This window comes from Equus przewalskii, chromosome 6 (genome assembly GCF_037783145.1).
Source record: "Equus przewalskii isolate Varuska chromosome 6, EquPr2, whole genome shotgun sequence".
Classification (NCBI taxonomy): Eukaryota; Metazoa; Chordata; class Mammalia; order Perissodactyla; family Equidae; genus Equus; species Equus przewalskii.
Window position 1 is genome coordinate 18027070 of NC_091836.1, and position 19594 is coordinate 18046663.

General features: G+C 38.7%; 1 protein-coding gene across 13 annotated transcripts in view; it reads right to left on the reverse strand.

Annotated features, from left to right (window-relative positions):
• Positions 1 to 6483: 6483 nt before the first annotated feature.
• Positions 6484 to 19594, reverse strand: part of EXPH5 (exophilin 5) — a 70281-nt gene continuing 57170 nt past the window's right edge. For 8 of the 13 annotated variants that reach the window (XM_008524574.2, XM_008524577.2, XM_070624840.1 and 5 more), the window contains 2 exons: positions 18247 to 18382; positions 6484 to 15136 (listed from right to left, as the gene is read on the reverse strand). In XM_008524574.2, the coding sequence (XP_008522796.2) occupies positions 9777 to 15136; positions 18247 to 18382 (5496 nt within the window). In that variant the 3' untranslated portion in view covers positions 6484 to 9776. The remainder of the gene's footprint in view (positions 15137 to 18246; positions 18383 to 19594) is intronic. The other 5 variants (XM_008524575.2, XM_070624838.1, XM_070624843.1 and 2 more) reach the window with 1 other exon arrangement.

Consider the following 19594-nt stretch of genomic DNA (forward strand, 5'->3'; position numbering starts at 1 on the left):
TCCTCCATTCTCCCTATTCCCCTTCCCCCTTCACTTCGCTTCTTTTGATAAGTGTTTACTGAGCATCCGCTGAGTTTGCGCCAAGCCCCAAGAGCGGAGCGAGGAGCGGGCACTGGGGTAGCAGAAGTCAGGGTCGAGGCCTGGCCTTGAGCCTGGTGGGTGAGCTTCACCTCAAAGTCAGGAAGCTCCTGTCTCCTGTAATTGATGAAGAATGGTTGGTCTTGGCCACACTTTAAAAGTTGGAAGTTGGATCTGCCGGGAAGAGACAGACAGTCGTCTTAAGAACTGGAAGCCACTGTGTGCCTCCCTTTTCTGACCGTTATATTCACTCTTGTTATTTTTCCTTCTTGTATCTGCTTATGGTTTTGATAAAAATAATAATAATTATTTTTCACATATTGGGGTATATGGGGAAGCCATTCTAGTTTAAATCTGATTTGACCTAAAACTTGTTTTTCCCAGAGCCGCCTAATTTATGGCCCGCCAAACATGCTTGGTACCTCTGCTTCAAACATTTTCCCAAAGCAAAGAATGCACTCTTTAAAGATGGGGATGATCGTCTCCCTTTCTCGGACGCCAGTACCAGTATTTCTTTGAAGATAAGCTTTTCTTCCCAGAAATCCAAGTTCAAATTGACCTGCTGTGTACATGCTGAACTACAGCAAAACATCTCCTTGTGGCTTGGGGAAAAAAAATTGTATTCCTGTCCCGCTCATCGTATGTTCTTTGTTCTGAAACGGTATATAACCATGCTGTAAACCACCCTTCTCCCGAGTGCTTTCTTCCCTGGGGAGGATAACACTTCTGGGCTAGACCTCAGCATTGGCTCACCAAGTATCAATAAAAATCACTCTTCTTTCTTATCTATAGATTGGTTATTGATTATGTGCGTCAACAGTTTGAATCTATTCAAAGGAAATAAGGATTCTTATCAAGCTGAGTGGGGGTGGGGATCACATCTCCGAACTGGCCCAGGTTTTCTACACCCTCTTGGCATTTTCTCAATCCAAAAATGCCAGAATCAGGTACCCGGGGGCGCTCTGTTCATCTCCTGGCTTTAACTGGGCTAGTCGGCATTCTTGCTTTGACCAAGTTTTGCCAGGGCAAAATCTTTCTCACATTTTCATGAGTTCTCTTGACCTATGCTTAGCAGAGATTGTACACAGTGTTCTTTGTACTCTGGAAAGATATTCAGGAACGGGTGGTATATCACTGGTAAATTGCAGAGCTAAAGTGTAGCGATATTTAGTATTATTTTCACTGCTGAAATTTTATTTTTTGGGAGTGTCTGCGCCGCTCTAAACTGAAAGCTTTGCTGTTCTCTAGCTATCACTTTAAAAAGTTGTGTGGAACACATTTTGTTCACATTTTTCCAAAATCAAACTTTAAAAAATTTCTAGAGAAATAATCTGAGGGTTAGCTGATAATAGATGATAGTAAAATATGGCCTAATAAATTATGTGACACTTGTAGTAACACCCAGTTTTTTAAGAAAACATCAAGGAAGCCGTATAATTGTATCTGAACACTTGTTTAGCAATGCCGAATCTGTATCAACCAGATTTCTTTCTCATCTTAATCCATATCTTAAAAAGCATATCCCTTCAGATAAACCACTGCCTTGACCAGATTCTTTATCATAAATCAAATGTCATTCACTTAACAAACATTTATCTAATGTCCGTGTTTTGGACATTATACTTTGACTTCAACTCCTGCGGTTTAGTGGAGAAGGACAGAGAGTCAATGTAAATAGTGTGATAGGGTAAAATATGGGTGTCACACTAGAATATGGGTGTCAGGAACTGTGCAGGGTCTGGGATTTAGCCATATTTACAAGCTAACAAGTTAGCCTGTTACTATTTCATGGATGCTGTCAAGGACTCCGGGGTCAGAGACAAAGAACTTTATTCTTCACTGCAAAAGTAGTAGCAAGAGATTCATGTTGGTTCGTGTAGGATCCCCACGGCCCCTGTTATGAGCTGAATTGTGTCCCTCCATAATTCATATGTTGAAGCACAAACCCCAGTACCTCAGAGTGTGACTGTGTTTGGAGATAGGGCCTTTAAAGAGAGGATTAAGTTAAAAGTAGGCCATTAGGGGGCCGCGCCGTGGCCAAGTGGTTAAGTTCGCGCGCTCCTCTACAGCGGCTCAGGGTTTCGCTGGTTCGGATCCTGGGCACGGACATGGCACCACTCATCAGGCCATGCTGAGGCGGCGTCCCACGTGCCACAACTAGAAGGCCCACAGCTAGAATATACAACTATGTACTGGGGGGATTTGGGGAGAAAAAGCAGAAAGAAAAAAAAAACAGTAGGCCATTAGGGTGGGCCCTAATCCAATCTTATAAAAAGGAGATTTGGGCCCACAGAGAGATGCCAGGCCTGCTTGGGCACAGAAGAAAGACCATGTGAGGATGCAGTGAGAAGGCAGCCATCCGCAGTCCAAGGAGAGAGGCCTCAGGAGAAACCAAACCTGTCACATCTTGATCTTGAACTTCTAGCCTCCAGAACTGTGAGAAAATAAATTCTATTTTTTAGGTCACCTAGTCTGTGGTCTTTTGTTATGGCAGCCCAGCAAACTCACACACCCCCGGGTCCAGTGAGAGCAATGTAAAAGGTCTATCACGGACGCCTGAAGTGAGTTGCATCACAAGAGTTTAGGGATTACCTCTTTTAGAGTACAGTAGTCTCCCCTTATCCGGGGATTTGCTTTCCTCGGTTTCAGTTACCTGAAGTCAACCTTGGTCTGAAAATATCAGATGGAAAATTCCAGAAATAAACAATTCATAAGTTTTAAATTGCGCACCATTCTGAGTAGAGAGATGAAATCTTGAACCATCTAGCTCCATCCTGCCTGAGATGTGTATCATCCCTCTGTCCAGCGTGTCCACGCTGTACACACTACCCAACCATTGATCACTTAGTAGTTCTCTCGGTTGTTAGATGGACTGAGGCGAAATCTCAGTGCTTGTGTTCAAGTAACCCTTATTTGAATGGCCCCAAATAAAGTAATAATGGCCCTAGAACACTAGAGTAGTGACGCTGGCAATTCGGATATGCCAAAGAGAAGCTGTAAAGTGCTTCCTTTAAGTGAAAAGGTGCAAGTTCGCAACTGAATAAGGAAAGAAAAAAAATTGTATGGTGAGGTTGCTAGGATCTATGGTAACTTTTATTACAATATATTGTTATAATTCTATTTTATTATTAGTTATTGTTGTTAATCTCTTAGTGTCTAATTTATAAATTAAACTTTATTATAGGCACGTATTTATAGAAAAAACATGGTGTATATATAGGGTTTGGTACTATCTGTGGTTTCAGGCATCCACTGGGGGTCTTGGAATGTATCCCCTGCAGATAAGGGGGGTCTACTGTAAGGGAAATTAAGCCCACTCTGTGTTGGTGGGGAGATGTTATCTTACGCCTCAAGGTTGCTTGCTGCAAAAACAACCCTGAGAAATGGTATGGGTGAAGATTGGTCAAGGACTTACATTCTTGGTATACCCAGCAAAATGTTCAGGGAGACTCAGGGTCCATGGCAGATTCCTCTCCTAACATAAGTACTGCCATATGAGGTCCAGTTAACCTACTTTTGGGAGAATTAAGAAAGGCTTTCTCAAACAGATGGCATCTATGCTGAATCACGAAGGTCAAATAGGAATCTGCCACAGAAAAAGGGAGAAGGGCATTCTAGGCAGCAGAAACGTCATGCGCAAAACTTGAAGTAAATGACACACTTCAAGAAATTTCTATCCCCTTTCACATTCATTTCTATACTGAGCTCCAATCTCAGACACATAGAACTGTAAACTCTGTGTGACTCTGGAAGGTCGACATTCAGTATAATTTTATGAATTGCACTGGCCCTTGGGATCTTCACGTTAAAGCTCTGTAAAATTCACAGCTATTGATTGTCCATGTGGTTCATAGCTTTTCTAGTAATAGCTTCCCTTTTTTTATTCCACAATCTATGGTTAACAATGAGGTTTTGTAAAACGTGACCTTAACCCATGGCCACAGTTGATTGGCCCATAGTTCCGGACCTACCTCCTGCTGAACCAATCAGAATCCTTTCCTTAAGAGTTTAAAATCAGAGTTAAGAGATTTCAGTTTATAACTGACTGTTCTCTTAAATACAGGTAATGCAAACGTCACCAGTTTTTGCCTTGTAAACTAAAAATGGAAGCGAAATGTAGAAAACTGCGTTTTTAGTTATACAGGCTCGGTCCAGTTTATGAAGGGCATCTCTGCCCTTGGTTTCTGGGATAACCCTGTATCCTTATAATAAATTCCTCTTTTGTCTTTAGAGAATTGTCTCATTTTCAATGTCACTAATTAATAAAAACCTTGCATGGGATTAGATAAACTTTGATTCCATTAAATCCATAAAAATTTATTTTAATTAGTTCAATAATATTTATTCAGCACCTATGTTATGTCATGCTTCTGCAAGGTGCTGAGGATGAAAACTCAGTGCCTCAGTGCCTGCCCTTCCATATATTACAGTTCCTAGGGTGGATTTTAGATTGTGAGACAATTAGTTTAAATATTAAGTTGTATTCAGAACCTCATTATATAGAGGTATTTCCTCCTAAAACACAACTACTCCTTGGTCTAGCCTGAGTCACGCACTCATCCCTGAACCAATCAACTGTGCTCAGACTCTGGGGTCGTGTAAGAACATTGATTCTTCCACAGTGAGCACGTGGTGGTGGCAGTGGTGTGTGGCAGAGAACAGAGTTCTCAGAGAAAAGAGAAAAGTGTCTACTGGGCAATCATATCAGTCCACCACATACCTCCAAAACGTTTCTAGAAGTTCTTCTTAGTTTACTCTAGACTGGAATGACAGCCAGTATAATAATATTAATTTATAATATTATTATAAGTTTTATTATAATAATATATTGATTATTGTGTTAATAAATAATATTATATTATATCATAATTTATAATATAATAATAATAATTTCCAATCTGGAAAGGATGGTTGGGGAACAAAGTATGGGCTTGGAGGGAAAATTAGTGCTGGAATTTATTTTATTAAAACAATGTTTCATAGAATCAAGTACAAATATTAATTTCTTTAAAGAAAATAATTTACTAAATATTTTCCTGGATAGTAAATCTTAAAACAAAACTATCTTTTAATTTCTTATCTGTATACCCAGTGACATATAATTCTAAATGCATAAATGTAATCATAATTATACACACACTTTTTTATATACGTGTGTGTGTTTATAGTTTCTTTTTTGGAGGCGGTCTTCACTACACCTTCTCTCTTCTCTGCTGTTCTCGAACATATCCCTCAACCCCCACCTAGCCACAGAGCAGCTGACATGAATAACCTAGTATGGATCCCTCCATGTGTACACATGCATATGTAGGTTTTTTGGTGAGTGCTTTACAAAAACAAGATTTTGCTTTTCTCGCTCAGTAGTACCTCATGAAAATTCTTCTAAGTCAACTTATATAGGTCTATTTTATTCTTTTTAATGGTTTCATAATATTACAATGTGGATGTTCCATATATATTCAGTCATTTATTATTAGGTGTTCACTTTGTTTTCATTTCTTGCCACTACAAACATTGTAGCAATAAAAGCTCTTATGTGTAAGACTGTACATCTTAGTGTTCTTATTTCTATTGGAGTAATTTCTGGGGCAAATTAATATGGTGATTCAGTATATTGGCTCACTCAACTTCCTGATTCTGTATCTTCCTAGTCATAAGAGACAGCAGCTCCTGCGGCAGTCCAGTTCTGTGGCATGGTTTTAGGAATTGGTCCTGGAATTTCAGCTTAATATCTATTTTCTCAGCCCTACCAATATGTTTGTGAGCAAAGTATAAATCCTTTTCTATTTGAACCAGCTATAGAGCATATTGACCAAAATTAAAAATCCTAGCTGATCCAATGTATTTTAAATTTTAATACAGGACACTAAAAATATTTTTAATAAAATACTGTCCATATTCAAGATGATGACATTCTCCTGTCCTTGGTAGAGAAATGGCTTTGGATTGCTCTTCTAGAAAAGATAAAAGATTAGTACAAATTTATTAATTAATTGGTTAGCAGGAATTGACATTGCATGTCTTATGTTTCAACTGGAAATTCTTGCTTATTTTCATCAATGCTACTGGGCAATGCATGAGCCAACTCCACATAGCTGCCTCTTCCTCTATAAATGTGGGGACCCTCAGACAGAAATGCCAGACATTCTTCGTTCTTCCACTATTGTGCAACCATGCACATGGATCTCCTTTTGTTGGCTGGTTGCTTTTTGGTACAAAGAAAAAAAGAGAAGCAAGTCACTGTTTTTTAAAAACTACTTGTATGGCTGATCTCATTCAAAAGACACCAGAAAGATTTGTTTGAATACTTTTGTCTCTCCTCTCCTTTTTTGTGTTTTTCTTGAAACTGTCACATTTAAAAATAATCATTTGAGGATGGGAATAAAAACCAAGTCAAACAGTGCATCTATTTAAATCATTTATTTCAACACAGGCATTATTTTAAATTTGCACCTTGTAACACATTTCATATCTAGAGAACAGGTTTGAGAACAAGTACATAAAAAGATTATTTGACAAAATTTTAACAAGAGTGGCTTAAGACTTATTTGTTTCAGAAACAAAGAAGTGTCAGTCACAAAGAGCCCATACGTGGTAGTGGTAGTACATTCACAAACTTACTTGGAAAGTAAAATATTTACATATTTACACTGTACATTTAAATGGGCTATTCTGAAGCATTATTACTACTATTAACAATAAACTCTTAGCAATAAGGCCTCTTTGACCCTCTGGCATTCAACGGAATATATTACTTTTATGGAGATATGGATCTTCCAATTTGGTTCCATCTTTGCCACAACCTAAGTACACTTTGTTTCACCACCTCTAGTACAGGCCCAGACTTACCTCCTATATAGAGTAGCTTTCATTAGCTTATCATCAGCCAAAACCTTGTTAGTGGCGGTTGGAGTTTTATTAAGATCAATGTATTTATAATGTAAGGGGGTAAATTATTTAGAGGGAAGTCTCTAAAAATTTAAATAATCTCATCATGCCCTATTTTAAATAGACTTTACAGTGTAAAATTTATGATTATAGAAGTCCATTATCTAAAGAAGTTAACAATTCACCAGGTACTTACTAGTATTGAGTCCCTCATGATTTATTCCATTTGTGTGAATATTTATTTTAATAATGATTATATCTCTTAGAAAACATGTTATCAGTATAAAAATGACTATTATAAATTACTATAGCTACACCAAAAATGAATACTAAAAAGCAGCAGTTTGTATGTTAAAATACATAGGAATTTGCTATACTTCTTTAACGAAGTGTTTAATAAAAGTATAAAACTATTGAAGGTGCTATTTTCATGAATTTTCTGTTTTCTTGATTCTTGAGTCAGACCAACAAGCAAACATTACAAATAGTGCAAGCAAACACTGGCCATCAACTACCTTTGAATTCATACAGCAGATTCTAATGCAGAGAATCGGGGCCCCAATGTAGTTACTTATCCTCATCTTAGCTTACCTAACTGTTGATATAGCCTAAACTCAGTGAAAAATAAGCTACCTTTATTTCACCTTTTGTAGCATACATGCAGACTCACAGTACTAACCAAAATAGAAACTTGCAACCTCATTATTAAAAAAAATCAGGAATCTTAATATTAAAATATTAACTTTGGATATCTTAAAATTACATAGAAAACAAAGGTCATTGTTTATGAAAATTTTACTTGAATAATCAGATAAATAGAAAAAGGGTAAAGGTATAATTTACAAACATACATAGAATAAAGAATAAAATTTATTCTTTACCGTACAGATTTAAATAGAAAAGTTTACAAAGTTGATTTAAATTCTATTATCAGTCTCTTTGAACTCAAGATTGGTCACAGCCTAGAGCTGAAAACAATTTACAGATTTGAGGAATAGCTTTCATGTTAGTTACCATATCTTCATTAGTTTTGAGTTTCATGGGAACGATGTAAACTAGCCCTGGCATTTTGCTTCTAGGCAAGGCAATGATTAGGAGGATCATAATAACATAGTTCTTTCTTGCACTTTTATCAGTTCCAGATCTCTATATACTTCACCAACACCTATCATTATCCTTATTTTATATGGATGAATTAGGTCAGGGAGCAAATATAAACCAAACAAGATGAAATCCACTAAGATCCAGGATGGCATGCTTTCTGTAGTTCTAGCAAATTACCTTCACCGCCATCTATTGGTCTTTATCCTGATTAGGAGGGTGAAATCCCCAGAAGTTCTGCATGGCAGAGAGAGTTAGGAAAGCCAAATTATCAGCAGGTATGACAAGTTATTTAGTCTAGATAAATTATTGAAAAAATCATAGTGACAAGCCCTTAGAAGCGCTGCCTTAGAATTTCCGAAGGTTTTCGTAAATGATTCTACAAAAAAGCCTGTGAATCCCTGGGTGTCAGATCTGACTTGGCCAAGGCTACCAATTGATACTTGAGACTAAAATGTCTCACATGGAAAAAAGTGTTCTATCCTGCAAATAAAGAAAATAGAAAAATGGATAGTTCTGGAGCAATGGGAAAAACCAGTTGCTGAGAGAGCTGCAGAAAGGATGTCGGTCTCATATAAGGATGTCTGCTTATCTCCACCCCTCAGTTATGTTTTCTTCCTAAGCAGAAATTCTGTGGCCAAACTACCTTCTGTATTGCCAGGCTGCCTAGCCCGAGTCCTTGACTTGATTAAAATTCAGCTCTTAACAATTGAGCCAATTCCTACAAACTATTGCAAGGGAATTCCTAGGAGTACTAATGTTCTTTGGCTTAGGGACTCAGCTCCTCATCTATAATTCAACAAGGAGTTCAAACATGTGCCTCCCCGGCTCCACTACGGATATAACAGGACGTCCTTATGAAAATTCCCTCATCTTTGTTTGAAAGAAAAAAAACCCAAACCATAAGCCTCCCAGATGTCGATGAGTCAAACAGGATAACAATATTTACTCCACTGTCATCATCCCTACATTTTATTTAATTTCATGAGTATGGGATGTGGACCGGAAAAGGCAATACAGAGTTTTGCGGTTGTGCTGGGTAACTAATAAATTTTGTATGTGCATGGGCTATTAGGGTTGTAAATCACAATGAAAGGTGTAAAAAAGTTAGGGGTAAAGTAGAGCGGAAAGCCAAAATTGGTCAGTGAATTAGAGATTAAGTTGAGGGGTGGGGAGAAAGGCCAAGGATAAATATAGAGGGAGAAGACCCGCATAGAATCCCTCAACACAAGAATTCATTGCTTTAGAATTCAGAAATGTATATGTAAGGTGTGCAGGAAAAAAAGAAAAGAGAGAATTTGGGTTGTTTCAGAGCCAGCACTGCATAGACTAGACCTTTTTTTTTTTTTTAAAGATTGGCACCTGAGCTAACATCTGTTGCCAATCTTTTCTTCTTCTTCTTCTTCTTCTTCTTCTCCCCAAATCCCCCGAGTACATAGTTGTATATTCTAGTTGTAGGTCCTTCTTGCTCTGGTATATGGGATGCCACCTCAGCATGGCTTGATGAGCGGTGCTAGGTCTGCACCCAGGATCCGAACTGGTGAAACCCAGGGCCGCTGAAGCAGAGCGTGTGAACTTAACCACTCAGCCACAGGGCCAGCCCCAACTAGATCTTTTTTATATCTGTCCTTCCCATGGACATACACATTTATGCTTTATTTCCATTACAAGCTTTTGGTGAAAAGGTTATGCATTTTATTGAAAAAGCCTCACAGTTCTGATTCTTTGTCATTTTCATCCAGGTAGTATTCGTCATCTGTGGTTGTATCTGTGTCACAGTCTGAGTCTACTGGATCCTCTTCATAGATATTAAGTGGTGTACTTGGAGATAAGCCATCTTCTGGCATTTGATTGCTAGGAGAATTTGAGGTTGACGACTTCAATGGGTTAGAAGGGTTAATTACATCATCTTTCAGGAAGCCCGGGTTCTTTAGAAAACTCGGTTTCCATAATCTTCCTTCTGTCAGTGACCTCTTTACATTCTCCAAGAAAGCCAACTGTTGTTCTTTCCCAAAAATTCCATAGTCAATAGGTCTGGATATAGATGTTACAGACTTGCGACCCATTCTTGTCCTGCTGTTATACAAAGCCCAATTTTCCTTTTCATCACAGGACGGAAGTTCAGAAAAAGATTTGAATCTTCGACTGTACCCACTGTTATTAGAGAATTCATTCCCAAGGGTCAGTCCACTCAGGGCATTGTCAATAGAAGCGGTTTCAGAAAAATGGCGCTCTCTGACTTTCGGAGGATGACTTTTGCGTAGCAGATCGCCGTGCACATTGATGTTTTTTAAACTCTTTGAACGATAGTGGTGTGGAGGCTCAGGTTCCCTCTCCAGAGATGAAGCACTCCTTTGTTGTTGCTGACAACTGGCCAGTGGACTGTTTATTGATTTCTCTGCCGGCTCTAATGGAAAAGGATGGTCAGAGAAGTCTGCTTCCCCGAGCCTGGTGATTGTAGGTTGGGCCAAGACTTCTGACTCACTTTCTAAAATCTGAGCTACTGTTACAGCTTTAGAATCCTCATCCTTTGGTGGTGATTCTGTGATATTTTCAGACTCAATCTGATGTGGTTGTGAAATGCTGTTAGACTTCTGATTGTTTAAATGTGCAGAAGCTTCTCTGTTGGATATTACAGTAACCTGGAGAGGGTTCTCAGATTTCTGCACATCCATCCCATCATTACTAAACCTGCTTTCATCTGTGGATTCTGTGGACTTTGGAGAAGGCTCAGTGGACAGTGGGTGGCACTTTGGTGTGCCAAGAGATAAACCACCAAAGCCAGAACCGTTGCCACTTTGGGGGAAAATAGTAGCTACATGTCTTCTGGAGCTTAAATCTTTAGCTGGAAATTTTCTGCCTGCTTTGGACACGGCTGCCAATCTGTGTTTAACTGAAGATCTGTTTTTCCCTTTTTCTAGGTCATCCAAGCTGGTTTTATATTTACTACTTCCTCCAGGAAGTGAAGGTTGATCCCATGCCAACTTCTGCATTTCATCCTTAGCCTTCAGGTTCTCTGTCATATTTACCTCCTGACTTCTTTGAGGTAGTTTCCTGGGTTCAGACGGCAAACTCTCTAAATCTGGTTCACCTGAATGAGTCACCTCATCAAGCTGTAGTTTATGCAAAGCTGGAGTCAGAGCACAGACTTGGCTTTCTGAGTCAGAAAGTGCTTCATCAGTCATTTTTTGGAAATCTGTTCCAATTTCCCTCCTGACTTCCCTAGGCTGCAATCCATTGGCACTGTCATTGATACCTTTCTGAAGACACTTTCCACTTCCAGTAGCTGTAATGGCTATACCGCCACCTGCACCCTCCCCAGAACTTCTCCCAGTTTGGGAATTTTCAACATTCTCTTCTGAATGGGCTGGAAGATTAAAAGGACCACTGTTACCTGATTTAATGGATTGCTGACAATTTTCAGATTCCTTTTCTGCAACTTTTTTTCCCTGAAGAACTGATGAAGTAGGTAGGGTTTCACTTTGCAATTTTTGCCCCCTTACTTTCCTGCTTTGTGAATTGCTTAGAGATGGTGTTTTAGCTAAGTGATCTTGGGAAATCTCTCTAGTTTTAGATTCTCCTTTATGAAGAGAAACATCTGCTTCAACAGAAGCCATTTCCTGGAATGTAGGTTCTGAGGGCCCACTACTTGGTAACTGTAAAAGAGTCCTTTTTTCAGTGGCATGAGAAGGACAATAGCTGTTCTCCTTAGCAGAGTTGACCAACATCTTTAGATCTTCTGGTGAAGGTGTTCCTGACTGCTCTCGTGTAGAATAGTTTAGTTTGTCTTTTTCTAAAGCATTAGGAAATGTCTCAGTCTCCGCTTTAGCTAATTCTGTAAGTGAATCAATATTTTGTGTATATTTTTGAAGGCGGTTACAGAATTTTTTGCTGTGTTTCCTTGGTAGCGTGTAATATATTGAAACCACCTCAAGACATTTTACATTATCTTCATCACCAGAAACAGAAAACATACTCGTAGTCTTAAATTTATGCAATGTTTTTCCGCTTTCTTTTCCTGACATGTCTGAAGAAAAAGGTAAAGGGTCTTCATTTGAAAGGGAAAATACACCCATCCTGGAGGCAGAAATTTTACCATCCTTTTCAGTGCATTCTTGAAAGTATTCCTTTTGGTGGCATCTTTTAGTTAAAGAACAATCCCTAATGGATGAGTCACTTTCCAGAGGGTTAATGATTCTCTCCCAAGGCCTTAATGTTATAGCAGAAGCATCTGTGTCTGAGACCAAGCATTTTTCTCTTTCATCTCTTCCAACTGAGGGAGATGGTACTCCTGAAGGACAAGACACAGCCCTCTTGATGAGAAACGGAAGTGGTCCTTTTCTAACAGAAGCAGATCCAATGTTTTTCATTTTTGTCATCCTCTGGGTGGCTTCAGGGGCTACTGAGACTGAGTCTGAAACTACTTTGGAACATTTGCTTTCTGACTCAGGACTGGGACTGAATTCATTTGATGTGTACTTCCCTCTTGGATCTTCCACATTATTTTTGATTTGGAATGGAAGTGGCTCATTCCTAAATGAAGAAGCCATTATCTTACCTTCTGACTTCCTGTTACCAATGAGAAAACTGGCTGATTGTCTGGGTAAGGTGCAATAAATTGTGTGAAGCTCAGGGTCCTGGGAGTTGCTTTGATTCACCTCACTGAGGCTACGGCTATCACTTGTGGGTGTTGATCTACTTTCCATTTTGCTTGACTTTCCATTTTCAGTACAGGACATGCTTTGCCTTATTTTTCCTTTTCCCTTTCCATCCTTGAAAGGAGGGTGTGAATGGCATTTGACAACATCAATCACTTCATTATGTACAGTCACACAATTATCATTACTTTTTTGGTTTTCTGAGGGGCTTAGGGTGAACTGATTATCTTGGTTCTTGCTATCATTGTCTTTTTCTTCTCTTTCTCCCAGAGATGGATCTTTGCTGGAAAGACTTTTCCTGGAGAACAGTGTAGTAGAAGGAATCAACAGAGCATCAGGGAAAGAATTATTCGATGATAAGGAATCTGGTAGTGTAGTTGATGACAAATCTAAAGAATCACATGGAATGTTGTGGCCAGCAGCCAACTTGCTACAGTTGGTAGAATGAGTTGTGGTACGTTGTTCTTCCTTAATATCTAAAATAGCAGGGTTTTCTGGAGGTTCAGAGCTCCAGCGGTTATATTTAACAACGTTTGAAATATCTTCATTACTTACTGTTAATTCCTCGTGACAACCTTGATTTGGGCTGGGAAAAGATGATGTTGTTCTGTTTTCCTGAATGAAAGGAAGGGAAATTGCTGAGCCAAGTTTTCTGTTCCTGGTATAATTCTTATCTTTCTTTAGTTCATTGGCTTTATCTCTGTGTGATATATGAATTTTGGAGGTATCTTTCCTGGAAATGACTCCAGGTGACCTTTTTGAACTTACTGGGGTAGATGCATTAAAAACAAGTCTGTTGCTCTTGGCTGAGTCCTGGGAGAGGGGATTTTGAAAATCAGGTAAAGGGTTAGAAATTACTGTCTGTGAAACAGGTTGAGGTATTTCACTAGTCACGTTTGTCTGGTCCATCTTGTTTAGTTGTGTGTCTTTTTCCAAAATAGATTCATTCAAGTCTTTCTCATTATTCACTTCTGTGACCAGGATATTGGGTTGACTTTCAGTAAGAGGTGGAGAAACAACTGAATTGCTGTTGGTCATAGTGACTTCTGTATATCTTCTTATGGGAAGAGAGGCAGGCTTAACTTTCTGCAAAGTGACTGTGGAATTCTGAAAGTTGGGGCTCTGAGGATTTCCTCTGTCATCGGGAATCTGAGGGAAGGAAGTTTTGAATGAGGATGCTGAAGTCTGAGCAATTCCAAATGAGTAAGGTTCTTTGTTTATATGTACTTCTATAGGACAAGTGTCCTGTTGACATTCTAACCCACCAGGTTTGATGTGATTGCTTGAACCAGTCATGGAGCAAACATTTGGTGTGCCAAAATGAGTCGACTGGTTCCTATTACCTTGTGACACCTCCATGCTCTCCAGTGTGGATGTTTGAGAATCAAACTGCCAAGGATGTGGCTCTTCTTGCTCTCTGGAAATATCTGTTCTGTAACTGGGAGAAAATGATCTCCAGCGTTGAGAAGGAACACTGTGGCCATGACCAGCTGATGCACTATTTGCTTCAATGGAAGTCATTTCAAAGTCTCTGTCAGAAGAAGTGAATGGTTTCCTGCTTTGATGAAACTCAGACCAGGAAGAATGTTCTTCCTGTTGCCCCCAAAAAGGACTTTGTCCAAATCTCTGTTCCCTGCTTTGTCCAAAGGTATTGCTAAAGAAAGACCTAGCAAATGGATTGTCTTGATGGTAGAATGGCATATTCTCTGAGTTCTCCAATGGGTCAGGACCCATTGCATTATCCATGGGGGCATGTAAACCAACACTTTGGTAAATACTCTGTGAACGGTAAAATTCATATCTCCTATTCTCCTGAAAACACCTGGGATACATATACTGGTCAGCAGGGTCAATTTCCATTGGTGATGGTGCCCTCAGGAACTCCTCCTGATTCTGCCTATCTCTAGAAGAATCTGAACTATTCCATATGATGGATGATAAAGGGGTTCTCTTGGGGCTCTTCTGGTGGCTTGGTGGCATAAACCCACTCCTGTTCTGAATTGTGCCTGGAAAATATAAGCTTCTTGCTGTGAAATACCCCGTAGCTGGTGAGGCTGATCGTTGCCTGCTGTCAAAACACAGAGAAGTACTACCAAAAGTATTCTTTTCCATATAATCTTCCTTTAAAACTCTCGTTTCCCTTGACCTATACATATCATAAATTGTCCTTGTTCTCGGAGAAAAGGTTTTAAAACCTTCCCTAGGGGTTCCTGGTCTTAGGATGTCATAGATAGACATATTAGAAGTTTCCTTATAGTGATTGTTGTGCCTTCCGGTCATATTACCATGTCTGTTCCCACTCGAGTAAAAGTGACTGAACTGTGTTCTTGATCCATAGTTGAGAGATGTTCTGGTATTCACTGAGCTTGGAAATTGTTCCTGAGCCAGTTTGCTATCCAAATCATCTAAAACTGAAAGGAGAAGAGGAATCATTTTTTTTGTATAATATTTTACAGTCTAACAATAATTTGAGTTGTTGAGGCCCCTCTTCAAGAAACATAATCATTTATAATTTTATTTTTATTATTTTGTCATAAATGTGATGACAGTTTTGACTATGGTTCTAAGATAGTCTGAATTTTACAAGGGTGTATTGGAAGTCTATTTTTCATACTTTTTCAAATCATACTTTTTCAAAGTTAACCTTCCATAAGGCCCTAAGGACATAAAGCTACATTGTTTTCCAACAACAAATTTTAATCATGGTTTCTTTTAGTGCATCTTTTGTGTCACTAGGTAGCTAAAATATTTCCAACTATGTTTACTCCAGAGGATTGTAATAGAAATGAGTCTGTAAATAACGCATAACTTCTCAGTTGTACCATTAAAAAAATAGCATTACCACCAAAAGTTTAGCACCTAATTTATAAACATTCTTATTTGGATGGATTTGAGCTACACAGAAAATTTAAGGTTCTATAGAATATTGTTAAATGATATGCTAACAGTAGATTGTTTTTCCTGGAAAAATTAAGACCTGTTAGCACTCCAATAGTATAGTACCTTCTGTGTGTCAGGCACAGTTCTCAGCACTTAATTTATTAGCTCGTTAAATCCTCACATAATCTTATAAGATTGCTACCATTACTATTCTCATTTTATAAATGAGGAGCTGAGGCATGAAGAGATTAAGTAAATTGCCAAGGTCACACAGCTGATAAGTGGATCTACGCAGTCTGTCTCCGGAGTCCACACGTGCAACCACTGTGCAATGCAACCTCTGTGCCATAAGAGTTCACTTTTCATTTTCTCTCTTTTTTAAAAGATTTTATTTTTCCTTTTTCTCCCCAAAACCCCCCGGTACATAGTTGTATATTTTTAGTTGTGGGTCCTTCCAGTTGTGGCACGTGGGACGCCGCCTCAGCATGGCTTGATGAGCGGTGCCATGTCTGCGCCCAGGATCTGGACCGGCGAAACCCTGGGCTGCAGCGGCGGAGCGCGTGGACATAACCACGGGGCTGGCCCCAGTTTTCATTTTCTCTTTTGATGAACTATAAAGACGATTTCACTATGAGCTCATACTGTTACAAGGATGTGAAGTTGCTCTTGTCAAATAATATTTACTTCTCCTTCAATAGCAAGGTCAGAGAGTGGTGTCCAAATCAGGGCCCAGTGACCTCCCCATAATACCAGGAGCCAGGCCAAGCCAAGACCCAGGGCTCATGCTTACTAGGACTATAGTCTCTGTGATCTCAGACAAGTCATAGGATATTTTTGGTTGGTTGGTATTTCTTTAAATTATATGTATTTAATCGTATTTGACATCTTTTCCTCAATAAAAACCGGTTAGAATTTAAATAGAACCATAATCTCTTAAAGTTTTAAGATTCTCTGAGGCCCACCTTGTAGTAGATATATTTTACCATGTTCATGTTATAATAAATACAAGTGGATAATGTACATATTGAAGAGATGTTCATTAATGAAAATCAAATCTGACATGAGAAATAAGTTATGGGATTATTTGAATTGCTGAAGAAGCTTTCGGCTTGCTGAAATATTTCCTTCTGAGTTACATAAAATGGTGCACTCTTCTTGGTTATTTAAAATTATTTGTCATTAAAAACTTCAATGACAAGGAAAGTGAGGCATATCAGTATCTGAGTGGATGTACGTGGGATGCACTTGTGACGTGTCAGTTATGTTAGGGCAAGTGCTGAAGGGGTTTTTGACATCTGTTCTGGATTCTCCTACTCTATTTTATCTGTAAATTGGTGCTCCTAAGTTTGCATAGCCAGCAGAAGAACTAATCTTGAGCATGAAGGACCTGTAACACTAAGGAATTCTTCAGGGAATCATACTGTCACTGTTTTAATGAAAAACAAATTATTTTTCTCCAGTCTCTGAAATAATTTATTCCATATATCCACAAATAAAGTAATCAAGCAATGCCAAACTGTCAGGTGAGGCAAAAAGAAAGCAAATCTATGTAATGGGTAAAAATCTGTCTTTAAAACGAATTATAATAAAATCTCTTTGATTTCTATTCTCCTCTTCAAGCTGTTCATAGCTTTTTATTCACTTAAATAAAGTCTTTTGCTGACTACAAAAACAATATATGGTTATAACAGAAAATACGGGAAAGTATAACAAAAGGAGTAAAATCCCCTGGAATCCTTCCCAGAGGTAACCGCTCTTAACATCCCCATAGTGAGATTTTAAATTATTTGAAGTCACTTCGAATCTCAAATTAACAATGCTGTTTTACTCACTACTCCTGAGGGAAACAAAATTCCCGGTCAGCTTCTCCTCTTTATTTGCTCTCCTCTACTAGCAAAACCTTTGTTTTGGAACAGAGATTTCCTCTGGGTCTCTTTTCTCTGAAGCAAGTTTTCTGCCAAGAACCATCTTCCTGAAGGGAGCCCCTAGGCTAACCGCCCAGCTGGATGGCACTGACCACCCCACCTGTCCCAGCTATAGGGCCCAGGTGATGTCATTGCCTTTGCAAACTGAAGTTAGTTCCTCAAGGTGAAGCCAGTGAATAACTTCAAGCTCACTTTTCAAACGGCCAGGCTTATTTTGATACAGAATAATTTATGTAAAGGTGAATTATGCTTACGTAATAATAAGTTCTACATGCATGTAGTACTTTTGGAATCTCTTTCAGTTTTTATTGTTATCTATTGTACAAGGTTAATTGTTTGACAACAAGTAGATTTCATCACAGTGCATTTAGGTCCTAACTGGGAACAATAAAAGTCTCTGAAGAACAGTAAACTTCAGAGGTACATTTCCTAAGGACGTATTTCCTTTTTACCTGAGGTTAAATATTAAACATTACTACCATTCCATAGATTTTTCAGTTTTGGCCTGAGAATATTTGCTTAGATTATATCTAAATATAATATGCTTTAATATTTGTGTTAATAGCATATGACACATCATCTTCAGATAAGGGGAATGAGAGGACTTCAAAAATAAAGTAAAAGGTTTGATATGTTTTGAGCATTTTAACAAAAACTGTAATTATTATTTGGTTTAGTACCAGGGGTTCCAAAGGCAATTTAATGCATAGACTTACCTTGGAAAAACTCATTCTCCAGCAGTGAAGCATCCCACGGGGGTATGCCACTTCCCTCCCTCATGCCTGCTGGCTTGGGGACAAATGTACTGTCAACTGGTTGATTTTCCAACGGTGAATTGTGTATTTTTGTCTGCTAATTTTAAAATAGAAAATGCAATATTATTTCTGGAACTTCTCCAGCGAGAATACTCACATGTTCCCACAAAAATGTCCCCAAGCTTAGAAGTCCTAGTCTAAGGACTGCAAATCAATTTTCCAAAAATTTATTTCTCAACTTATAACGTTTAGTTGTTTTTGCCATTTGCTAGTGATCACAAACTTCTTCATACCTACTTTAATACTTTTAAGTATCAGCCTTCAGGCAAGATATTGAGTCTTTCTCTGCCAAAGATTCCTACAAACTTACACAGCACTACACAAATCTTAGGAAGGTTCCTAGCAAACAGGAAAGAAATCGACCTTTCTTGAGTTGGCAGTGTTGTCTCTATGGCCCCGGTGGCTAGAATTTTAGATTTCTTAACACTGTACCTATTCCATCAAGAGCCAGTTAGCTGAAACTTGTAGTAGAACTTAAGATTTGTGAACTTGATGGATTTAAGGGAAAAAAAGTATTTCTATCCACAGAGTTCATGTAGAATGGTAGAACCTCCCAGACAGACATAAAGAGCAGATTAGTAGTTCTGAAACAAAGGTGCTAAAAGTATGACCTTATAAATATATACATGTATTTAAACTATCGCTAGTTTTACAGGATTTAGGAGAATAATGTAGAGCTAAAGTTGTTTTCCTTTCTTCACTAGCAAATGTTTATCTTGATTTGATTTCATCAGATCCATCACTGCCCTACTTTCAAGTTTTAATTTGTCTTGACAACCTTGGGAGAATTATCTACTCCCACACCTTCACTTTCTTTTGTCAAAACTCTATTTGCATTTCCTCTGTCAAACTGGCTCTGTCACTCCTGACTCCACTTTAACTCATCCTGCACCCAGGCCTGAACAAGGCTAGTAGACACTTCCCATTGCAGTCTCTTTTATTCTCAGCTCACTCTGTCATCCAGTCCTTGCCTCTTGAATCCCTCTCTTCCCCAAATTTTCCCTTCCCACTGGATGTCCACCATTACATTTCATCTTACCTTGAATGCCTAAGACTAAATGTCTGATCTTTCCAAAGCTCCAACTTTTTTACTTCTCCATCAGAGGTCTCTCCAATTCTAAAGCCCAGGTTCTCTTAATCCCTACATTCCTTAAAAGCTAGTATTTTCACTCCTGCCTGTTTTCTTTCTCAAGATCTAGGTCAGCTATTTCTTATAGAAGCCCTGCCCAAATTTCACTGACTTGTGGTT